Source organism: Myxine glutinosa, chromosome 2, assembly GCF_964187855.1.
Source record: "Myxine glutinosa chromosome 2, kmMyxGlut1.1, whole genome shotgun sequence".
NCBI classification, from domain to species: Eukaryota; Metazoa; Chordata; class Myxini; order Myxiniformes; family Myxinidae; genus Myxine; species Myxine glutinosa.
In genome coordinates, this window is record NC_136262.1 from 132,932,752 (window position 1) to 132,955,693 (window position 22,942).

At 42.0% G+C, this 22,942-nt stretch overlaps 1 protein-coding gene across 7 annotated transcripts in view; it reads left to right on the top strand.

Annotated features, from left to right (window-relative positions):
* Positions 1-22,942, top strand: part of LOC137421238 (adenylate cyclase type 2) — a 298,504-nt gene that overhangs the window by 111,446 nt on the left and 164,116 nt on the right. For all 7 annotated transcript variants that reach the window (XM_068107099.2, XM_078771680.1, XM_078771679.1 and 4 more), the window contains one exon: positions 16,493-16,690. In XM_068107099.2, coding sequence (XP_067963200.2) covers positions 16,493-16,690 — 198 coding nt within the window. The remainder of the gene's footprint in view (positions 1-16,492; positions 16,691-22,942) is intronic.

Consider the following 22,942-nt stretch of genomic DNA (forward strand, 5'->3'; position numbering starts at 1 on the left):
TAAGGTGGGTACAGAGAGGGCCGGGTTTGGGACACATTATTTTGAGGCAAACACAGAGTTGAGGCATTCAGCTTTTTCACGTGCGGATTCAGCAGTGCAGCCGGTTGAGGGAAGTGAGGGGATGAAAGGGGAATAAACACCAGAAACAGATTGGACCAGACACTGCCAGGATTTGGAGGAGGGAGACAGGTTTGAGAGTTCAGTCTTGAGACTAGAGAGATATTGTTTCCTGGCTCTCCTGAGGGTAGACACACACTTGTTTCGAGCTTTGTGAAAGGAACTGTGATTGTCTTCCGTTGGATTTGCTTCCACGAGGCAAAGGCAATTTGTTTCAGGGCAACTTCCTCACCACAAGATTCAGTGTACCATGGATGGCAGGAAGGGTAAGACAACTGAAGACAAGATGGGATAAATCTGTGCATGAGAGAGAGCAGTTTACTTTGGAAGAATTCCCAGGAAGAGTTGATGCCAGAGGCAGTGGAGATGGGAGACCAGTCCAGATGATTGATGGCTGCTTGAAGATCGTGCCAGTCGGCCTGAGTGAAATGCCAGACTCATCGACGATTAAGAGGCTCTCTGAGAATGGTCAGAGAGATGTCCACTTTAACAAGCATATGATCAGAAGAACTGATTGGAGCAGATGAAGAACAGCAAACATTTGCAGGGAAGTTTGTCATAACTAAGTCTGGAAGAGAAGATACTCCGTTGACTGAGATCCGGGTCGGGAAATTGACAGATTGTGTCAGTCCCAATGAGTCACAGAAATCCTTTGCTGAGATGCCATGGCTGGTAAGAGAGGAACCCACACCCAGCCAGCTGGCATGATGACTGTTGAAGTCACCACATATGAGGAAGAGAGAGTTGGGATGAGTGGATATAAGTTGGTCCATGTTGTCAGACAGCGAGATGTAAATGGAGTCATCACTGTTTGGAGGATGTTACAGAACACATATGAACCAAAGGTGGGAACGGAGAGGAAGCTGTAGACAGAGGTACTCTTGGGGGTGGGGTGCAGAGATGGCAGTGCAAGGAAAGTGAGGAAGAGAGTTTTTAATAAAGATAGCAACCCCACCACCAGGACGAGGCTCAGGTCTATCATGCCGGAGGAGGGAGTAACCAGGAAGAGATATTAAGGAATCAGAGACATCTTGATGGAGGAAAGTTTCTGTTAAGCAGATGAAGGCTGGTTTGTCTGAAGCAACCTGTATGGAAAGATCAATCAGGTTTGAGCGGAGGCCCCGGATGTTTGAGGTCCATACCATTAAGGAAGAGGGAGGGGGAGCATCGGGTACAGGGGAGGGAGGGGTAGGGTAAGATGAGGTAGGGAGAGCTGTTCATAGTGTGTCAGAGATTGCAGAAGAGTTAGGAGAAAGGGAAGGATGAGGATAATATATATCATTGTCCTTTTCACTTATCGGTTTCTTTTCTACAGGTATGAGGTTCATTGAAGAGCAAGGTTGAACCGACAGTGGGGGTAGTGGGGCGACAATTTGGTACAACTGGCAAGGGAATGACGGAAGAGAGAGATTGGAGGGGAGCACACACTGAAAACAGCGGTGAGTAAGAGTGTTAGGTTAGGAAGGGTTAAGAGGTTTAACGTGGGTAGTAATGATCATGGGTCATGATCGATGATTACATGAGGTGGTTTTGTACTGCATGCTTGATGCCCTGAAGGGAAGAGTGGGAAAACGTCTGGACTGGCATAACCACATTAACCACACTTGGAGGCGTAATGGCTAGAGCGTCCACTCTAAGTCTGGTAGGTTGGTAGTTGGAACTCTGGCCGAGTCATACCAAAGACTTTAAAAGTGGTACGTCCTTGCTTGACTGACACTCGGCGTTTAAAAGGATATGCCACGGACAAACAACCATAGCTTGTGCTAGTATTGGCAGCTTTTGATGAGCCGAATGGCCTCCTTCTGCATAGATTCTTAGATGGGAGAAGCTAGGAAGAAAAGAGTGCATACATGTAGTCAGCCTGGATTTTGTAGGTTTAACCCAGAGGGGGTTACTGGAAAAAACAGGTGCATCCTGGAGTTGCTGGGGAGGGTCGGAGAACAGAGAGCTGAGGGAGCGGAGCGCAATATCGGACAAGAGGCGGTTAAAAAAAACAGAGACTACTGACCCTTCTGTGTTGTGACAGCACTGACCTTGTGTTTCTGTCTCATGTGAAATTCTGTTCACGTTGGGAGCATTAGATTTATGTGATGTTGTTGCATCAGACCATAGGCCCGGAGAGCAGTTCTCCATTGAGTTATGGACAGAGACCTTGTAAATTATGATTATCTCTGATTTTATAAGGAAATAACTGGATTGACGGGGGATGCCCAATCTGCGGCTGTCTTTGGAAGGCTAGCTTTGTTATCTGCTTGGTCCAGAAGAGGTCGTGGCTGATAGTGTGGCCTAAAGACTGACTGAAGAGACTGAACCTCCATGTGGATAACCAGGGAAATAGATAGATATATGGGTTAGTTTTATAATCTATCTGGAGCAACAGGGTCAGACAGTGAGATTTTCTCGGATCTAAGGAAATGCTCCTTTTATCAGAGAAGCATCCAATGAACTCCAGATCAGCAGAGAGTGATAATTGTCTGCTCAGCTGCAGTCTGTGTTGCTGTGGATACGGGTTCTGTACAACATAGTGGAGTCATTTGCCAAAAGGGATCGAGGTTTATCCAGAGCAGCAGAGAGGTCGTTTATGTAGATGAGGAACAGACTGGGTCCAAGACACTGTCTTGGGGAATTACAATCTCCACTGGGGTAGGGAATAAGAAGGTTCCCTTGATAGCAGCATATTGGATGCATGAGAGGAGGAAGTCAGAAAACCAGGCATGTGGGCGGCTTTGTATGCCATAGGAAGAGAGCCGCGCAAGCAAAGCAGGGTGACGGACTGCAGCGAATGCCCAAGATATGTCCAGCAAGATAGTCTTGACCTCTCGACTGAGATTCAAGGACTCCAGCTATTGCTGATGGAGGAGATGCAGCAGTTTCAGAGTTCAGTGACCAAGATGGAGGCTGAACTGATCAAAGATCAGGCTGACTGAACACAGGAAAGACCTCACATCAACTGCAATGAAGGATTCCATGACTTTTTTTTTTTTTTTTCGAAGTAAGCTCACTGGTCTATAGTTGATATAATTTGTTTTTGCACCCTTCCTGTAGATGGGAGAGATGTTTGCTGAGATCCAGGCAGGGCAAATCAGGATTTGACAACATGGCCCCTCACCGAACTACGGGCAAGGCTGGAGCGAACTTCCTTCACCCTCTTTAGTGAGAAGGATACTCAGTGCATTAAGCAGGGGGTTTGAAGGGTGTAATATGAGGACTGAATGGGATTGGGTTGGATACATGCAAGTTGGAGGCAAAAAACATAATTTAGACATTCCGTCTGCAGTCTGAGTCTGCAGTAATGCTGTTTGAGGTGAGGAAGCGGATGGAGGGGGAGCATATACTGCAGACAGATTTGACAAGGTGCCACCATGACTTAGCGGAATAAGCTGGCTGGATGGTTGGAGAGTTCAGCCTTGAGATTTACAAGATGGTCTTTTCTGGTTTGCCCCAGGAAGAACATACACTCGTTGTGAGTGCTACAGAATGAAGTGAAGCTGCCCTGAGTTGAGACAGCTTCCAATGTCAAGAAAGTAAGCTGCAGACCATGACTACCTCTCCACAGGATACAGCATACCAGGGCCGAGAAGATGCATAGGATAATTGCAGGTGGGATGGGATAAATTGGGACATGGGAGAAAGTAGGCTTTTGTGAAAATATTCCCAGATGCAATCAATATCAGGTTCTGTGGAGATTGTACTCAAATCCTTTTTAGAAAGGGAAGATTGCAATCTCTGCCAGCTATCGGAACAACCATTTTTTTTATTTTTTTATTTTTTTATTTTTTTGTATACAAGATCGAGGCTCGTGAAAGAGCTAACATTAATCACACAAAAAGACAAACCGACACACAAAACACAAAAAACAAGGTGAGCGGCAGACAAGATGGGGAGAGAGGGGGAAGGACACAAAAGAGAGGGGGAAGAGGGGGAAGGACACAAACACAACATTTGAGAGCAGGGACATCGGGAGGACTTGGGGGGAGGTGGGAGAGGAATAAAACATATGAACACTGCAAGGACTCTGGGGTGAATTACCGGGGGTAGAAAAGATCAAGGTTTTCGATGGGGGAAGATAAGAGATGGTGGTGAACAGCTGTTTTAAAGACCTGGAGGGAGGAGTGGGATTGAAGGGAGTGGGGGAGTTTGTTCCAGAGGCGGGAGAAAAGGGGAATGAAAGAGTGAAGGTGAGCAGAGAGCCTAGACTTTGGCAGTTTAACCATAAGAGGGTTGCAGGCAGATCTTGTGCGACCTGAAGGAATATTGGGGGGACAGAGCACAGAGAGAGCTGGGGGAGCAAGGCCGGAGAGGAGTCGGTAGAAGACGGAAAGACCACCAACCTGCCTGCGGTGAGTGAGTGAAAGGCCCTCGGTGTTGACTACATCGCAGGAGATTCCAATGATTCTGAAAGCCATTTTGTACATTGTTGAGGTTGCTCCCTTTCAATCGTGAAAGAGATGTGTTTTATGGTCAGAGAGTGGTCAAAAGAGGCAAATCAAGGAGAGGAACAGGAGAGTTTCGATGAAAAGTTAATGACTATTAGATCCAGGAGAGAGGATGTACCAATTGCTGAAATCCATGTTTGGAAGTTTACAGATTGGGTCATACCAACGTCCAAAATGCATGGGTGGAAGTGGCCATTTTGCCAGTAAACCACTCCTGACTGTGACGGTCTGGGAGTGCACCGGTAGCACGTCCATTGTGATGCATGATATTGATATTGTTTACAAGTGTATACAGACATGCTATGCACACAGACAGTGCACGTCACACCCGGTGGTGTCACTGACCATAATGTTGGATAACCCACGCGTGTCTATGTTTTAAAAATAATGTCTGCGTCAAAGTACAAGAGAATAGCCAGAGCAGTCATAGGATCCAATGTAGTGGTAACCTATCTATCTATACTACATTATAGGAAGTTCCACAAATTTTAGCTGGACTTTTGTTCAGAACTAAGCTTGTATCATTACAACAAGACCTACAGTCTAACAACGGCATAGCTGAGCTTGGATCTGCTGTCTCACTGTCATGTGACCAGATCCTCAGCTCTGATTGGTGGACGAATGTGAGGGACATGCATACATACACATGCATATACATCGGGTGGATAAACGCTGTTCCAGACGGCATTGCCGTACGGGCTGCGCTGTAAAAATATGGCTGCCGAACCACGTGACTGATGATGTCATCAAATTTTTTTTGACCAATTTATTGACCAAGACCAAGATCACGCTCAGGAAATTTCATACTAATCGAATCAAGCGTTATACTTGCCAATTTATGACGTCATAATGAAGGCACCTATGACATCATCATTAACATATGTTATTCCCCATGAGTACTTTACAATGAGCCACCTTTAATTTTTTTCCATGGAGCAGTTTCAGAAATAGAGGTGCAAAGTTTTTTGTTCAAGATGGCACCTGTACCACATGAACTATGACGTCATAATTTTAATTTAAAAAATCTGCTGGAGGAGGTGCTCCAATGGTGAAAATTTAGTGTCAATCGGACCAACAGTTGCAGAGAAAACCAATTTTAAAGGGAATAAACCTACAAAATGCTTGTGGAAGGGACATGCGTACGTACATGCATACATACACTGGACGGACAGACAAACGCTGTTCCAGACAACATTGTCCTGAGGGCTACGCCCTAAAAATTATACTTGCATTACATTTTCAAGGAATTATCAAAGCTTTGGACATACAATTGGCTCATTGCAGTCATCCTACGCTGTTGCAGTCATCCTACGCTACGTTTTCAACCGATCTTCACCAAATGGTAGAGTTGGTCAAAAGCAAGAAGCCTATTGTTTTTGGGGCCAAAAGGTCAACATAGGCCAAAGGTCACCAACTTTGCTAAATTTCTAAAATCCTCAATTTTCATCCGATTGACTTGAAATTTGAAGAGGATTTGCATATTTGTATACAAAAAAATCCTGGTGTTTCACAGGCAGTGTGATTCATCAATGTGTGTGCCGTCCTTCGGATGGATGAAAAATGGGCGTCCAGTCTGCCAGCATTAGTTGGTGGACATTAAAATATCTCACGGTGTCCTTCGTGAAGTGTAGGTGAGCTAGCGCCAGCACCATGAACAAATTACAAATTCCTGCCCGAACTAGTCGAACGTCAGGCCTGACCAACTGGTTTGTGAGGACTCCAGCCAAGCTTCTCCTAGATGATCCAACAATAAAGGAAGGATAATGGTGACGCATTAATGAAGAAGAAGATCGTGACACGTACACTTGGAAAAAAAATATTGGTCCGCGATATGAGCCCCCTTCTGATTTTGGGCCTGGCACCATTGTAAACCCATCACTGGCAGTAGTAGTTGTTGTTGTGTAGCCCCAGACAGTTCTCTCAAACAAACCCGCAGCACGGACACAGCCAATAGATCTTGCACCCGTTGATTTGAGAGTCTCGTTGAAGCCATGACTCACAGTGTTTCCTTTTCAGCAAATTTCACTGATATTTACCCTCGCCTGAGGGGAGGGTATTGCGTTTGTTACTTGCAAAATCGAAGCTTTTTCAAGTATATTGGTCGGTTGTGTTTGTGGTTCTGTCTGTTTGTCTGTTTGTTTGTCACCGGCCTACAGGTCACAATTTTCAACCGATCTTCACCAAATGGTAGAGTTGGTCAAAAGCAAGAAGCCTATTGTTTTTGGGGTCAAAAGGTCAACATAGGCCAAAGGTCACCAACTTTGCTAAATTTCTAAAATCCTCAATTTTCATCCGATTGACTTGAAATTTGAAGAGGATTTGCATATCTGGTCACTGAATTCAACCACCAAGTATTTTTGAGGTCAACATAGGCCAAAAGGTCAACATAGGCCAAATTTATAAAATCCTCAATTTTCATCCAATTTATTTGAAATTTGAAGAGGACTTGCATATCTGGTCACTAAATTCAACCACCAAGTATTTTGAGGTCAACATCGGCCGAATTTCTAAAATCCTCAATTGTCATCCAATTGACTGGACATTTGAAGAGCATTTGCATATCTGGTCAATGAATTCAACCACCAAGTATTTTTGAGGTCAACATAGGCCAAAAGGTCAACATAGGCCAAATTTATAAAATCCTCAATTTTCATCCAATTGATTTGAAATTTGAAGAGGACTTGCATATCTGGTCACTAAATTCAACCACCAAGTATTTTGAGGTCAACATCGGCCGAATTTCTAAAATCCTCTTTTCATCCAATTGACTGGACATTTGAAGACCATTTGCATATCTAGTCACTGAATTCGACCACAAATTATATTTTCGGTGAACATAGGCCAAAAGGTCAACATAGGCCAAATTTATAAGATCATAAATTTTCATCCGATTGACTTGAAATTCTAAGACGATTTGAATATGGTCATTGAATTCAACCACCAAGTATTTTTGAGGTCAACACAGGCCAAAAAGTCAACATAGGCCAAGTTTCAAAAATCCTCAATTTTCATCTGATTGACTTGAAAATTGAACAGCATTTGTACATTGAATCACTAAATAGGGAAACGAACTATTTTGATGTCAAAAGGTCAAAGGTCAACTCAAGGTCAACCTTCCAAAATCATTTTTCATCTGAAAAATCGTCACTTACCTTCCTATTGATCCGAGCTTTGGTCAAGATTGTCAATTTTAATCTTGATGAAATGGACAATTTGCTGTATCAATGGAATTTTTTTTCTTTGGGGGGGGGGGGGGGGGTGGATTTTGCAAGTATCGTGTTCTGCATGACGTCTTCTGGTTTGTTTGACTGCTTGTTTGTCACTGGCCTACAGGTCACAATTTTTAACCGATCGTCAAAAAACTTCAAGTTGTCGAGGTCGTCCCAATTGAGAATCCTATTGATTGAGGTCAAAGGTCATCTGGAGGTCAGATTTCTAAAATCGCCATTTTAAATCTGATTGGCCTCAAAATTGAACAGCATTTGTATAGTGCCTCAATGAATTTGGAAACCAACTATTTTTAAGATCAAAAGGTCATCGGTCAACTAATGGTCAAACTTCTAGAATCATTTTTCATCTGAAAATCGTCACTTTTCATCCTATTGACCTGAGCTTTGATCAAGATTGTCAATTTTAATGTTGATGAAATGGACAATTTGCTGTATTAATGGAAACCCTTTTAGGGGGGGGGGGGGGGGGGGATTTTGCAAGTATCGTGCTCTGCATGACGTCTTCTTGTTTGTTTGTTTGTCCGCACAGAATAAATATGATTTTCTCTGCAACCGTTGGTCCGATTGACAGGAAATTTTCACCATAGGTGCAACTCCACCTGTAGAATTTTAAAATGATATTTATGACGTCATAGGTCACGTGGTTCGGCCGCCATCTTGGAAAAACCGAAAACTTTGCACCTCTATATCTCCGAAAGCGCTGAATAGAAAAAATTGAGATATGGCTCATTGTAATGAACTCTCCATGGGGAATAAAATACGTTAATCATGATGTCATAGGTGCCTCCATTATGACGTCATAATTTGTCATAGTACAAAACTTCATCCGATCAAGATGAAATTTCTTGAGCATAATCTAGGACTAAATTAGTTTCGGAAAAAAAATAATGATGACGTCATCGATCACGTGGTTCGGCCGCCATATTTGTTTGAACACAAAAGCCTTAAAAACCACTGAAAATACATCCTGGTGAGGATTTGCAATCTCTGATTGCTCTTTTTCTTGTTCATACTTGCATTTCAGAAGTTTAACAAATCATGAATAATTATCGACCCCAACATGATGTATTGTTCACTTCTGATGATGATATGATCAACAAAATATTTGGTCAATCAATCTGAGAATCACAACTCCCTTCATGTTTAAATTTAGCATGTGGTTTCCTTTTGTACCGATCCATGCCTATTTTAAATGAACCTTAAGGTACCAGTCCAGAGCAATGTCCTCGACAGACAATTATATTGGCACTGTGCAGCCAATTATTTATAAACCTCAACAGTCGTGACATTTCCATTGACCAGAAATTTGATAATTATTTGCTTCTCCGCCCTCGTTGTTTTCTCCCTCACTGCCATCTTAAATGCGAGCACAGGTAAGGACATCAATTTTTATTTTTACTTGTTACTATTATGAATCTGTATTTCGTCCACTGTGCAGCAAAAGGGGAAAAGCTCTGTACATGTAAAACTGAAGGTCGATCAGGTGACCTGGTCTTGCTCCTGTAGCCAGCTGTCATCTTCGAGTAAACGCAATGAGAACGGCTCCGGTATTCGGTGTTGTTGTTATTGGTGGTGTTGTTATTGGTGTTGTATAGCCCAGGACAGTTCTCTTGAACAAGCCCGCGGCACGGAGACAGCCGATCGATCTCCCAGAAGCGACCCAGATATCCCCCACATCTAGAATGGTGTACACCTGCCTTCACAAAGTCAGGGCCATGACAGAGTTAGAGAAGGAGAGAGATAGAGACAAGAGGGAAAGGACCAGGTCATGACGAATCTGGGCAGCAGGGAGGAATGGGGACGATTTGGCCCCCGACTTGCGTTGGGGATTAAAACCACCATTAAAAGGCGTCCCCAATAGTTGTAGAGGGTGGAAGATGGTTCCAGAGGTGGGGTAAAACAGGAACAATTATTGAGTGGAGTGAGGTGAGCATTGATTCTTCATTTTGGAGAGTTTCACCACAATGGGGTTGATGATGGACCGTGTGCATCCTGCAGAAACCTCGGTCAAAGCATGGAAAGAGCAGAGAGTGTAAGACCAGAAAGGAGGTGATAGAAGACAGACAGACTAGCGATTCCGAAGTAGTGATGAAATTACATTCTTCCCCCTAAGCCTTCAAGCAACGATGCACCACCAACCATCCCATGTCATCCCCCCTCCATACACACAATCTTTTCTACCCCCATTAATCACACCTGACTCAACCCTCTTACTAGCAGGTTAATGTGGTTCCTTCCCTCTTCTCTAATCATCTTTTGATGTTAGTTAATTATCTTGCTTATATCCAACTGTGAGCGCGTCGTCACAATACCCCAATGTCACAATGTTACCTTTTAACGCTCTGCCTTGTTCTTCCACGAGCGTTAATTTTGTATACAAAATTAATGAAGCAAGAGTTTCATGTGATGTAGGCAAATGCAGAACAGCCTCAAGAGATTGTAGAAGTGGACGAGAATCGAAATGCATAAAATATAAAAGTTGGTGCTTTCAATCATTTTAACCGAAGAGTAGTGCCCCTATTACAAATGTTGAAGCAAAGGTTTTATATGTACTAGTGGGGTATGTTTACACATTGTAAACAATAACCGTGCTTCATACGTAGGTACATAATAAATAGAAGCTTTATTATTATCGACAAGCATCACCGACCTGCTGTTGATATCGGTTTTTTTAAACACACGCGTGTACGGTTTTTGACTTAAATATTCATTGAGGTTTTTATTTCACAGTTTACAATAATATAAATTACAATTTTCAAATGCGAGATATCAATTGAGGTTTTTAATTTCACAGTTTACAATTATAGAAATTACAATTTTCAAATGCGAGCTATCAATTGAGGGTTTTAATTTCACAGTTTACAATTATAGAAATTACAATTTTCAAATGTGAGATATCAATTGAGGTTTTTAATTTCACAGTTTACAATTATAGAAATTACAATTTTCAAATGCGAGATATCAATTGAGGTTTTTATTTCACCATTTACAGTTATAAAAATTACAATTTTCAAATGCTAGATATCAATTGAGGTTTTTATTTCACAGTTTACAGTTATATAAATTACAATTTTCAAATGGTACATATTGATTGAGGTTTTTATTTGACAGTTTACAGTTATAAAAATTACAATTTTCAAATGCCTGATATCGAATGAGGTTTTTATTTGACAGTTTACAGTTATAAAAATTACAATTTTCAAATGCTATATATCAATTGAGATTTATATTTCACAGTTTACATTTATAGAAATTACAATTTTCAAATGCTAGATATCAATTGAGGTTTATATTTCACAGTTTACAGTTATAGAAATTACAATTTTCAAATGCTAGATATCAATTGAGGTTTATATTTCACAGTGTACAGTTATAAAAATTACAATTTTCAAATGCTAGATATCAATTGAGGTGTATATTTCACAGTTTACAGTGAAGGAAATTACAATTTTCAAATGCTCGATATCAATTGAGGTTTATATTTCACAGTTTACAGTGAAGGAAATTACAATTTTCAAATGCTAGATATCAATTGAGGTTTATATTTCACAGTTTACAGTTACAGAAATTACAATTTTCAAATGCTAGATATCAATGGAGTTTTTTATTTCACAGTTTACAGTTATATAAATTACAATTTTCAAATGCTTGATATCAATTAAGGTTTTTATTTCACAGATTACAGTTATAGAAATTACAATTTTAAAATGCTTGATATCAATTGAGGTTTTTATTTCACAGTTTACAGTTATAGAAATCACGATTTTCAAATGCTTGATATCTATTGAGGTTTTTATTTGACAGTTTACAGTTATATAAATTACAATTTTCAAATGCTCAATATCAATTGAGGTTTTTATTTCACAGTTTACAGTCATAGAAGTTACAATTTTCAAATGCGAGACATCAATTGAGGTTTTTATTGCAGTTATAGAAATTACAATTTTCAAATGCCTGATATCAATTGAGGTTTTTATTTCACAGTTTACAATTATAGAAATTACAATTTTCAAATGCTCGATATCAATTGAGGTTTTTATTTCACAGTTTACAGTTATAGAAATCATGATTTTCAAATGCTTGATATCAATTGAGGTTTTTATTTCACAGTTTACAGGTGTAGAAATTACAATTTTCAAATGCTAGATATCAATTGAGGTTTTTATTTCACAGTTTACAGTTGTAAAAATTACGATTTTCAAATGCGAAATGTCTGAGGTTTTTATTTCACAGTTTAGTTAAAGAAATCACAATTTTCAAATGCTAGATATCAATTGAGGTTTTTATTTCACAGTTTACAATTATAGAAATTACAATTTTCAAATGCTTGATATCAATTGAGGTTTTTATTTCACCGTTTACAGTTATAGAAATCACGATTTTCAAATGCTTGATATCTATTGAGGTTTTTATTTCACAGTTTACAGTTATAGAAATCATGATTTTCAAATGCTTGATATCAATTGAGGTTTTTATTTCGCAGTTTACAGGTGTAGAAATTACAATTTTCAAATGCTAGATGTCAATTGAGGTTTTTATTTCACAGTTTACAGTTATATAAATTACGATTTTCAAATGCTAAATGTCATTTGAGGTTTTTATTTCACAGTTTAGTTATAGAAATCACAATTTTCAAATGCTAGATATCAATTGAGGTTTTTATTTCACCGTTTACAGTTATAGAAATTACAATTTTCAAATGCCTGATATCAATTGAGGTTTTTATTTCGCAGTTTACAGTTATAGAAATTACAATTTTCAAATGCTTGATATCAATTGAGGGTTTAATTTCACAGTTCACAGTTATAGAAATTACAATTTTAAAATGCTTGATGTCAATTGAGGTGTTTTTATTTCACAGTTTACAGTCATAGACATCACGATTTTCAAATCCTTGATATCTAATGAGGTTTTTATTTCACAGTTTACAGTTATAGAAATTACAATTTTCAAATGCTAGATATCAATTGAGGTTTTTAATTTCACAGTTTACAGTTATACAACAACAACAACAACAACAACATGCATTTTTCCTGCTAGAGCGGGGGTTAGCCTTGCGGTCCCCATGACAAGCTTCTCCACTTTGCCCTATTTTCTGCATCTCTCCTTGTTAACCCCCTTGCCCGCATTTCTTCTTCCATCATCTTTAGCCAAGTCTTTCTCGGTCTTCCCCGTCCTCTACTTCCTTCTACATTAATTTCCATCACTCTTCTCAACCAGTCACTTTCATCCTTCCTCAACACATGACCAAACCATTTCAACCTGTTCCTCTTCACAGCATCAATCACAGGCTCTATTCCCATCATCTTTCGCAATTCATCATTTGTCTTCCTCTCTCTCAACGATACTCCGCACATCCATCGAACCATTTGCATTTCCACCCTTTCCAACCTTCGTTGCTGCTCTACCTTCATTACCCATGTCTCGCTCCCATAAATCATAACACTTCTCACACATGCAGCATACACCTTTCCCTTCAACTTCAACGACACTCCCCTCCTCATCAGCACGCCACTGAGATCCCGAAACTTCTTCCATGCACATGTCACTCGAGCAACCGTTGCCGAGTCTGATCCACCTTCTCCATTCAGCATGTCTCCGAGGTAGCAAAATGTTTTCATACCTTCCAGCTTCATGCCGTCTCCAAGATCCAACTCAACATTTCCTCCATCTGCAGCTCCCTCTGTGCACACCTTACATTTGAATGTAGCTGCCACACTGGTTAATGACCCTCTCAGACCACTACATTTTTGATGAACCCACTCAGCACACATTGTACATTGAATGGTGTTCACTCCGACACCCTCCTACACACAGCACAGGGCCACTTCCCAGTTCTTTGCACCTCACCACATGCTTTACCACTTGCCATCACCTTCATCTTTCCGATATTCACCTTCAGACCTTTTGTCTCCATACATTCCTTCCACTTGTTCGTCTTTTCCTTCAGTCCATCCATACTTTCCGCAATCAACACCAGATCATCTGCATACAACAACTCCCACGGTAAACCCTCCTTTACGTTCTGAGCCAGCACCTCCATCACAGCTACAAATAGTAGTGGACTTAGTAGCGACCCCTGATGCACTCCCACCTTCACCTCAAACTCACCACTGTTCCCGTCCTTCGTCCTTACAGCTGTGCGTGCTCTTTTGTACATTGCCATCACTACTCCGATCAACCATTCCTCCACTCCTAACTTCCTCAATGCCCATGTCAATACTTTGCATGGATCCCTATTGAATGCTTTCTCCAGATCAACAAACCCAAGAAACAACTTCTTCCTCTTCTCCATGTACTTCTCCTGCAACTGCCTCACAATGAAAAGCGCATCTGTCATTCCTCTTCCTGGCATAAATCCAAACTGCATTTCGTCGATCTTCACTTTCTTCCTTATCCTCCTCTCCAACACCTTTTCCAATACCTCCATTCCATGCTCCAATAACTTTATCGCTCGGTACGAGCCACACTCCAGAGGGTCACCTTTCCCCTTGTATAGAGGGACGAGGGTACTCAGTTCCAAATCCACTGGAATGCGGCCTTCTTTCACCACTAGATTACAGATCTCTGTCATTCTCTTCACACCCCAACTTCCTGCTGCCTTCAACATATCTCCCACAACTCCCGTCAGCCCTCCCACTTTTCTACTCTTCATTGCTTTTATCGCTTCCTCAACTTCCTTCTCAGTTATCTTCTCTGCCGGTCCTAAAACTGGGTTACTCTCTATGTTGCCATCCCATTCATTCTCTGTATTCAACAGCATTTCCATATATATTTTCCATCTTCCTTTAATTCCATCTGGGTCGACAACGATTTGTCCCACTTCATCCTTCAAGCAGCTTACCCCCATCACATCACACCTCTCTTTCGCTATCTGCTTTGCAATCCTGAATACTGCTCTCTTACCCTCTTCCGAATCCAAGCGTTCTCCGAACATTTTCCTACATGCTTCCTGCGCCTTTGCTACCTCTTTCTTTGCAGCCTTCTTGGCTGCTTTATAACTTTCATGCTCTGCTGTTTCTGCTCCCGTACCCTTCGCCTTCTGCCACTCCTTGAACTTCTTCCTCTTCTCCTCAATCCTCTTTCCAACTTCATCATCCCACCACCATGTTTCCGAGTGCCTCGCTGGTCCTTTTGTCCATCCACATACCTCACCAACGGCTCCCAACAGACTAGCTTTCATTGACATCCAACCACTTTCCAGCTCAACCACATCAGCCTCTACCATACTCAGCCTCTCTTTTAATGCCTCCCGTACTGTCACCTCTTTCCACCTCCACACCTTCATTCTCTGTTGGTACTTCACCCGCCGAGCTCTCCTCGCACATTTCACCCTTATGTCGCAGACAACCAAGTGGTGCTGTGAAACGGCCTCCTCCCCCGGGATCACCTTTGTGTCCCGGAGGTGCCCCCTATCTCGCCTACGCACCATCAGGTAGTCAACGGTTGTCGTCGACCCACCTGACGTGTATGTAACAAGCTTATTATCCTCTTTCTAGAACTGAGTATTACAAATCAACAAATCAGCTCCATCAGCAAACTCCAAAATCCTTTCACCTTCTCCATTTCTCACACCATTTCCGTAACCCCCACGAACTCCCTCAAAACCATCCATACTCCTTCCCACATGTCCATTTAGGTCTCCTCCTACCACAACAACTTCCTCATCTTTCAGGTTTTCCATCAGCTTCTCTGTCGCACACCAGAACTTGTCCTTCTCTTCATCGCTCCGACCAACCTGCGGAGCATATCCCGAGATGACGTTCACCAAGAGCTTTCCAATCATCATTTTCACCATCATCCACCTATCACTCACTCTCGTCACACTCACCACACTGTCTACAAACTCCTTAGAAAACAGGACACCAACACCATTCACGCCCTCCAGGCACCCTTGCCACATAAACTTGTATTTCTGTCCCTGCCTCCCCTTCACCATCTCACACCACTTCCCTTCCATCTCGTCTCTTGCACACAACATATGTCCACTCTTCTTCTGACCAATACTTCCACCACTTCTCCTGATCTCCCTGTCATTGTCCCTACATTCCATGTCCCAAACCTCAGAAACCGATCTCCACTTCGGGCTGTACCCTGCCCATATGTAGTTGTAATTGTATAGTTGTAACAGTGTTGTAACAGTTTACAGTTATAGAAATCACGATTTTCAAATGCTTGATATCAATTGAGGTTTTTATTTCACAGTTTACAGTTATAGAAATTACAATTTTCAAATGCTAGATATCAATTGAGGTTTTTATTTCACAGTTTTCAAATGTGGCATATCAATTGATGTTTTTTTTTTTAACGGACGCGTTTACGGTTTTTTTAACGTAAATGTTCATTGAAGTTTTAATTTCACAGTTTACAGTTATATAAATTACAATTTTAAAATGGTAGATATCGATTGACGTATTTTTTTTTTTACGGATGAGTTTGCGTTTTTTTACTTTAATTTATGGAAGCTTTCCAATGGTATTATGATTTTTCCCGGTGTATCAGCTTCGATGTCCGTCGGCATGCCAAATGTCAGCTTTCCAAAACACCCAGAAAGTACCGAACATTACTTTCAGTCAGCCAGTGAGTGAGTCAGTGGTTAGAATGAGCTTTATATATATTAGATATGTATGCATATAACATTATGGTTCTTAAACAGTATCAAACATAAATTCTAATAAATTATTCGATATTTGTACAACGTGATTGCAGTCTGCAGCTGATCACCTTCCTTTTGTCATCACGGTGGCCATGGCTTTGGTCATATTCATCATCTTCTTTGCACTCGTGTGTGTCGAGTCTTTGTTCTGTCGCATGCTGCGCTTCTTCTCCATCACTATCTGCTTAGTGCTCACGGTGTCTGCCTACGTGTTCACCTTTTTTGGTGGCAAAGTTTCATCATGGAACCAGGTATGCCAAGAGTTATCGTTTTTTATCATTCTTGCTTGAACATATTATTTGTGATGATAATCTATATCAGGTCACACCACAGTTTCAATCGCATTTACTGTACTGTGTTGATTTTTCCTTTGGTATTGGATGACTTTATTATTCATGTGAAACCAAAATGATTCCTCCAAATGACAATATCCTGCATTTTTTTGTATACAGGGTCAAGGCTCATGGAAGAGCTAGTAATAGTACACTGAATGGATCAGGACGCAACAGGACAAAAGCAACAGCATAGAGAGGGGGGAAACAGCAACAGCAGAGTTGAAGGACAAGATAGAGGGAGGCAGACAAAAGTGTGTGCGGGAAGGAATCGGGGGCAGGAGAGGATGCATGTGGTTCACTGTGGTCATGCCATGCTGTGTCTGTGTGTATCATGCTGTCACTGTTCTGTGTCTGTGCTGTGCCGTGGTGATCTCGCCCCAGTGGAAGGGGTTTGTGGGGGGACGGTGGAGGGGGATGTGGGGTTGTCTTGGGTATTGTTAGCTAGGGTGGCGGTTGATGGGGGGGATTGCAGAGGGGGTATAGGGTGGGATGGTGTCGGGTATTGTGGGGTTGATGGTTGATGAGGGATTGTGGAGTGGAGGGGGGGGGGGGGGGGTGCGGTTGCTTTGGGTATTGTTTGCTAGGGTGACGGTTGATGGGGGATTACGGAGGGGAGAGTAATGCGTGATGATCCTCAAGTTTTGAGCATCGGATATTTATTCCGATTAATCATGAGGATGGCATCCTCTCTCAATCGTGGTGGAAAACCTCAAGATCACATCTCTGTTGTCTCAAAATAATGCTCTGTAAAATGTTCCAAGCACAAAAGTGAATATTTTGTCGGCCCAATCCACACTCAGATATTTCAGACAAACCTCGTCCAATGTCTGGCAACCCTCAAATCTTACGGCCATTGGTGTAGCATGGAACCATCTCGGTTTGTATTACTACAACCAGCAAGGTCGAAGATTTAGCCATTTAATTGCAACATTACCCACTATATAAATCACAAATTGGAAAAAGACACATCATATCTATTCTATAGGGTATCAAGGGATAGATTAGTGTTGAGGTGGTCTCAGCATTTGGGTTCCCCTTCAAATAATCTCCCCTGTGAACCAACTTCCTCTGTCTGTTCAAAGGCATTCTTCCCACTCGGGCTTCTCTATGGCTGTTCACCTCCTCCTTAGGTAATCCCCCATCCATACTCATGGTCTTTTCTACCTTGGTGTTGGCTTAGCGGTTAGGGTGCCGGCTTGGGATCCTAGGATCCTGGGTTCGAATCCCCGTCGATCGCTGAATTAACGCCAGGGGGGTTGACTCAGCCTGTCATCCTTCCGAGGTCGGCAAATTGAGTACCAGCTTGCTGGGATGAATGATCCCGGTGTGTACCCCGGTTTAGAATAGGTACACCATATCCCTGCGCATCGTAAGAGCGTGACCAAGGGTTGGCGTCAGGAAGGGTATCCGGCCATAAAAACATTGCCTCAAACAGGGAACCATGATTGTCATGGGGCCCGCAAGGCTAACCCCCGCTCTAGCGGGGAAAATGGCCTTAAAACGATCATTCATTCATTCATTAACCCTTCCCAAGTTTTCACATTTTGATGCCACTTGAGCTTATTTCATGATGCTTTCAAATCAAACTAAATATATAGAGTCTTCAGAAACTACTCCAAAGCGATAAAGGTAAAATTTGCAGATAAAATGTGTATAAGTTACATTAACAGAAAATCAAATGATTCTCATTTGCATAAGTATTCAAACCCTTTGCCTAAGTAAACATAAATCACTACAGGAACAAATGATGTGTTTGAAAGGTAACAAAATAAGTGTAATAGGTTTCACCTGTATAAAATCAGTGGTTTAATTTGGAAATTAACTCCCCCCGTTATCTAAGGAGTTTAAGGTGCAATTTTATGTGAGACATAAAGTGGTGGAGAAGCATCGTTCAGGAGAGGGTTATAAGAAGATTTCAAAGTCACTCATTATCCCTTTGAGTATGGTGAAATCCATCATTAATAAGTGGAAGACGTATCATACCACCCAGACTCTACCCTGATGAGGTGGCCCATCCAAACTCAGCAGCCGGAAAAGCAGGAAACTGGTTCAGGATGTCACTGTAAATCCAACAAAGACTTTGAAAGATTTTCAAGGCTCTATGTCCAAGATGGCTCTATGTCAGTGTGTTAATCAATCAACAATATCGTGTTCCCTTTACAAAGCTGGCCTCTATGTACAGGCGGCAAGAAAGAAGCCATTACTGAACAAGACACATCTAAAAGCTTGAATGGAGTTTGCGAAAAAGCATCTTAATGATACTGCAGACATATGGAGAAAGGTATTGTGGTCAGACGAGACAAAAATTCAACCTTTTGGTCTAAATTCAAAGTGTTAACGCCTGGCCTAAGCCGAACACTGTACATTGCCCAGTTAACACCATGCCTACTGCCAAGCACAGTGATGACAGCATCATATTAACATCGTTTCTACCCCCGTTCTTTGATGAGAACCTGATTGATTCAGCCATGAATCTGAAACTGGGTGGGAGATTCACATTTCAGCAGGACAATGATCCGAAGCATTAAACTAAAGCCACACTGGAGTGGCTGAATGAGAAGAAAATATATGTTCTTCGGTGGCCTAGTCAAGAAGGCTGCCAAGGCAGCCAAGAAGGCTGCAAAGAAAGAGGTAGCAAAGGCGCAGGAGGCATGTAGGAAAATGTTCGGAGAACGCTTGGATTCGGAAGAGGGTCAGAGAGCGGTATTCAGGATTGCAAAGCAGATAGCGAAAGAGAGGTGTGATGTGATGGGGGTGAGTTGCTTGAAGGATGAAGTGGGACAAATCGTGTGGACCCAGATGGAATTAAAGGAAGATGGAAAATATATATGGAAATGCTGTTGAATACAGAGAATGAATGGGATGGCAACATAGAGAGTAACCCAGTTTTAGGACCGGTAGAGAAGATAACTGAGAAGGAAGTTGAGGAAGCGATAATAGCAATGAAGAGTAGAAAAGCGGGAGGGCCGATGGGAGTTGTGGGAGATATGTTGAAGGCAGCAGGAAGTTGGGGTGTAAAGAGAATGGCAGAGATCTGTAATCTGGTGGTGAAAGAAGGCCGCATTCCAGTGGATTGGGAACTGAGTACCCTCGTCCCTCTATACAAGGGGAAAGGTGACCCTCTGGCGTGTGGCTCGTACCGAGCGATAAAGTTATTGGAGCATGGAATGAAGGTATTGGAAAGGGTGTTGGAGAGGAGGATAAGGAAGAAGGTGACGATCGACGAAATGCAGTTTGGATTTATGCCAGGAAGAGGAACGACAGATGCGCTCTTTATTGTGAGGCAGGAGAAGTACATGGAGAAGAGGAAGAAGTTGTTTCTTGGGTTTGTTAATCTGGAGAAAGAATTCGATAGGGTTCCACGCGAAGTATTGACATGGGCATTGAGGAAGTTTAGAAGTGGAGGAATGGTTGATCAGAGTTGTGATGGCAATGTACAAAAGAGCACGCACAGCTGTAAGGACGAAGGACGGAAACAGTGGTGAGTTTGAGGTGAAAGTGGGAGTGCATCAGGGGTCGGTACTAAGTCCACTACTATTTGTAGCTGTGATGGAGGTGCTGGCTCAGAACGTAAAGGAGGGTTTACCGTGGGAGTTGTTGTATGCAGATGATCTGGTGTTGATTGTGGAAAGTATGGATGGACTGAAGGAAAAGATGAACAACTGGAAGGAATGCATGGAGACAAAAGGTCTGAAGGTGAATATAGGAAAGACGAAGGTGATGGCAAGTGGTAAAGCATGTGGTGAGGTGGAAAGAACTGGGAAGTGGCCGTGTGCTGTGTGCAGGAAGGGTGTCGGAGTGAACTCCATTCAATGTACAATGTGCGCTGAGTGGGTTCATCAAAAATGTAGTGGTCTGAGAGGGTCATTAACCAGTGTGGCAGCTACATTCAAATGTAAGGTGTGCACAGAGGGAGCTGCAGATGGAGGAAATGTTGAGTTGGATCTTGGAGACGGCGTGAAGCTGGAAGGTGTGAAAACATTTTGCTACCTCGGAGACATGCTGAATGGAGAAGGTGGATCAGACTCGGCAACGGTTGGTAGAGTGAGATGTGCATGGAAGAAGTTTCGGGAACTGAGTGGCATGCTGATGAGGAGGGGAGTGTCGTTGAAGCTGAAGGGAAAGGTGTATGCTCCATGTGTGAGAAGTGTTATGATTTATGGGAGCGAGACATGGGTCATGAATGTAGAGCAGCAACGAAGGCTGGAAAGGGTGGAAATGTGAATGGTTCGGTGGATGTGCGGAGTATCGTTGAGAGAGATTAAGACAAATGATGAATTGCGAAAGATGATGGGAGTAGAGCCTGTGATTGATGTTGTGAAGAGGAACAGGTTGAGATGGTTTGGTCATGTGTTGAGGAAGGATGAAAGTGACTAGTTGAGAAGAGTGATGGAAATGAATGTAGAAGGAAGTAGAGGACGGGGAAGACCGAGAAAGACTTGGCTAAAGATGGTGGAAGAAGAAATGCAGGAAAGGGGGTTAACAAGGAGAGATGCAGAAAATAGGGCAAGATGGAGAAGATTGTCATGCCTGTCATGGGGACCGAAAGGCTAACCCCCGCTCTTGCAGGAAAAATGGCCTTAAAATGCATGTTGTTGTTGTTGTTGTTATTGTTGTTGTTGTAGTGGCCTAATCAAAGTCATGATTTGAACCCAATTTAACATTTATGGCGAGATTTCAAGATTGCAGTCCATCAACGATCCTCATCAAACTCGGCAGAATTAGAGGAATTCTCACGTGAATAATGGGCAAAGATTTCACCATCTCACTGTGCAAAGCTGCTCGAGACCGACCCAAAAAGACTTGTAGCAGTCATTGCTGCAAAAGGCGCTTCCACCAAGTACTGACCTAAGGGGCTGAATACTTTTGCAACCCGTGAATTTTGATTTGTACATGTTTTTTGCAGGTATTCCTGACATGTAACCTCTTTAAACTATAACAGTGTTTCGTTTGATCACTTCAGTTATGAATAAAAAAGGTAATTTGGAAAAATTGCTTCTACATAATTCGTAATTCATCGAAATGTAACATTGATTGGGGGTGAATACTTTCCCAGGCCACTACGTATATATAAGAATTGGTACCTCCTGACAACAAAGGTTGGCATCTGCCACGGATTATGTCTCACTTGGCAAAACCACATAATCCGCAAGAAACAAAGGCGTGTCTGCCACAAACACAAATGTTTCTGCTAATGCAAACCAAAGAAAACCTGAAGGCACATTGTGATCGGGAATTTAAATCAAAAACATTTTGAGCGTGACAAGCACTCCCATCTGATATCCAATGGATAAACAATCCTGCATCATGCGTAGACAATAGAAGCTTTAGCCCGGCCACTCAAAAGCTGAGATTTAAAAAAAAATGGTGGTCATTGTTTAAACATCAACTGGAGCTGCCTATCCAGATTTCAGGCTTATTTGTCCTCCAATGAAGGTGCCTTTTTATATTAAAAAATGGAAAAAAAATTCCAAACATTTAAACACAACTTGGGACGTGCACTCGAACCACATGGCCAAAGCACACAGTCCAACAAGACTGTCCTATAAGCTTACACATGCACCTTTGCCAGAAGGCTGAAGTACATGGTCAATCAAAACACACACATCCTAACCCCCGAAGGGCCAGAAAACATGGTCATACAATTGGGACCCCTCTTCCATTGGAGTGAGTCCCTACAACTTCAACACCATGCCGTCCTGATTTCAGGCCTTTGCCCTCATCATGACAGCATACCATTTAAATATCTAATCAATGATGACCACAATCGTCTGTTAAATAAGAATAGTACCTCCTGACATCAAAGGTAAGCATCAGCCACGGATTACATCTCACTCGGCAAAACCACATATTCCGCAATACGTGTAACCGCAAAATTCTGGATCACAATGTTCCTTCTGGTTTTCTTTGATTTGGATTAGCAGAAACATTTGTGTGAGTGGCAGACACACCTTTGTTTCTTGTGGATTATGCAGTTAGAGGCAAGCTTTGCTTGAATGCATCACTCCAGATACACCATACGACTGAAACTTGTGGAGTAGACCCATGTGCCACACTTTATCAAAGGCTTTTGAGTTGTCCAAAACAACTTTTGAGATAACCATAGCTTCACGCTTGAGCTCCAATGCCATATTGAAATGATACATAATTAAGGATAGCAGATCACCA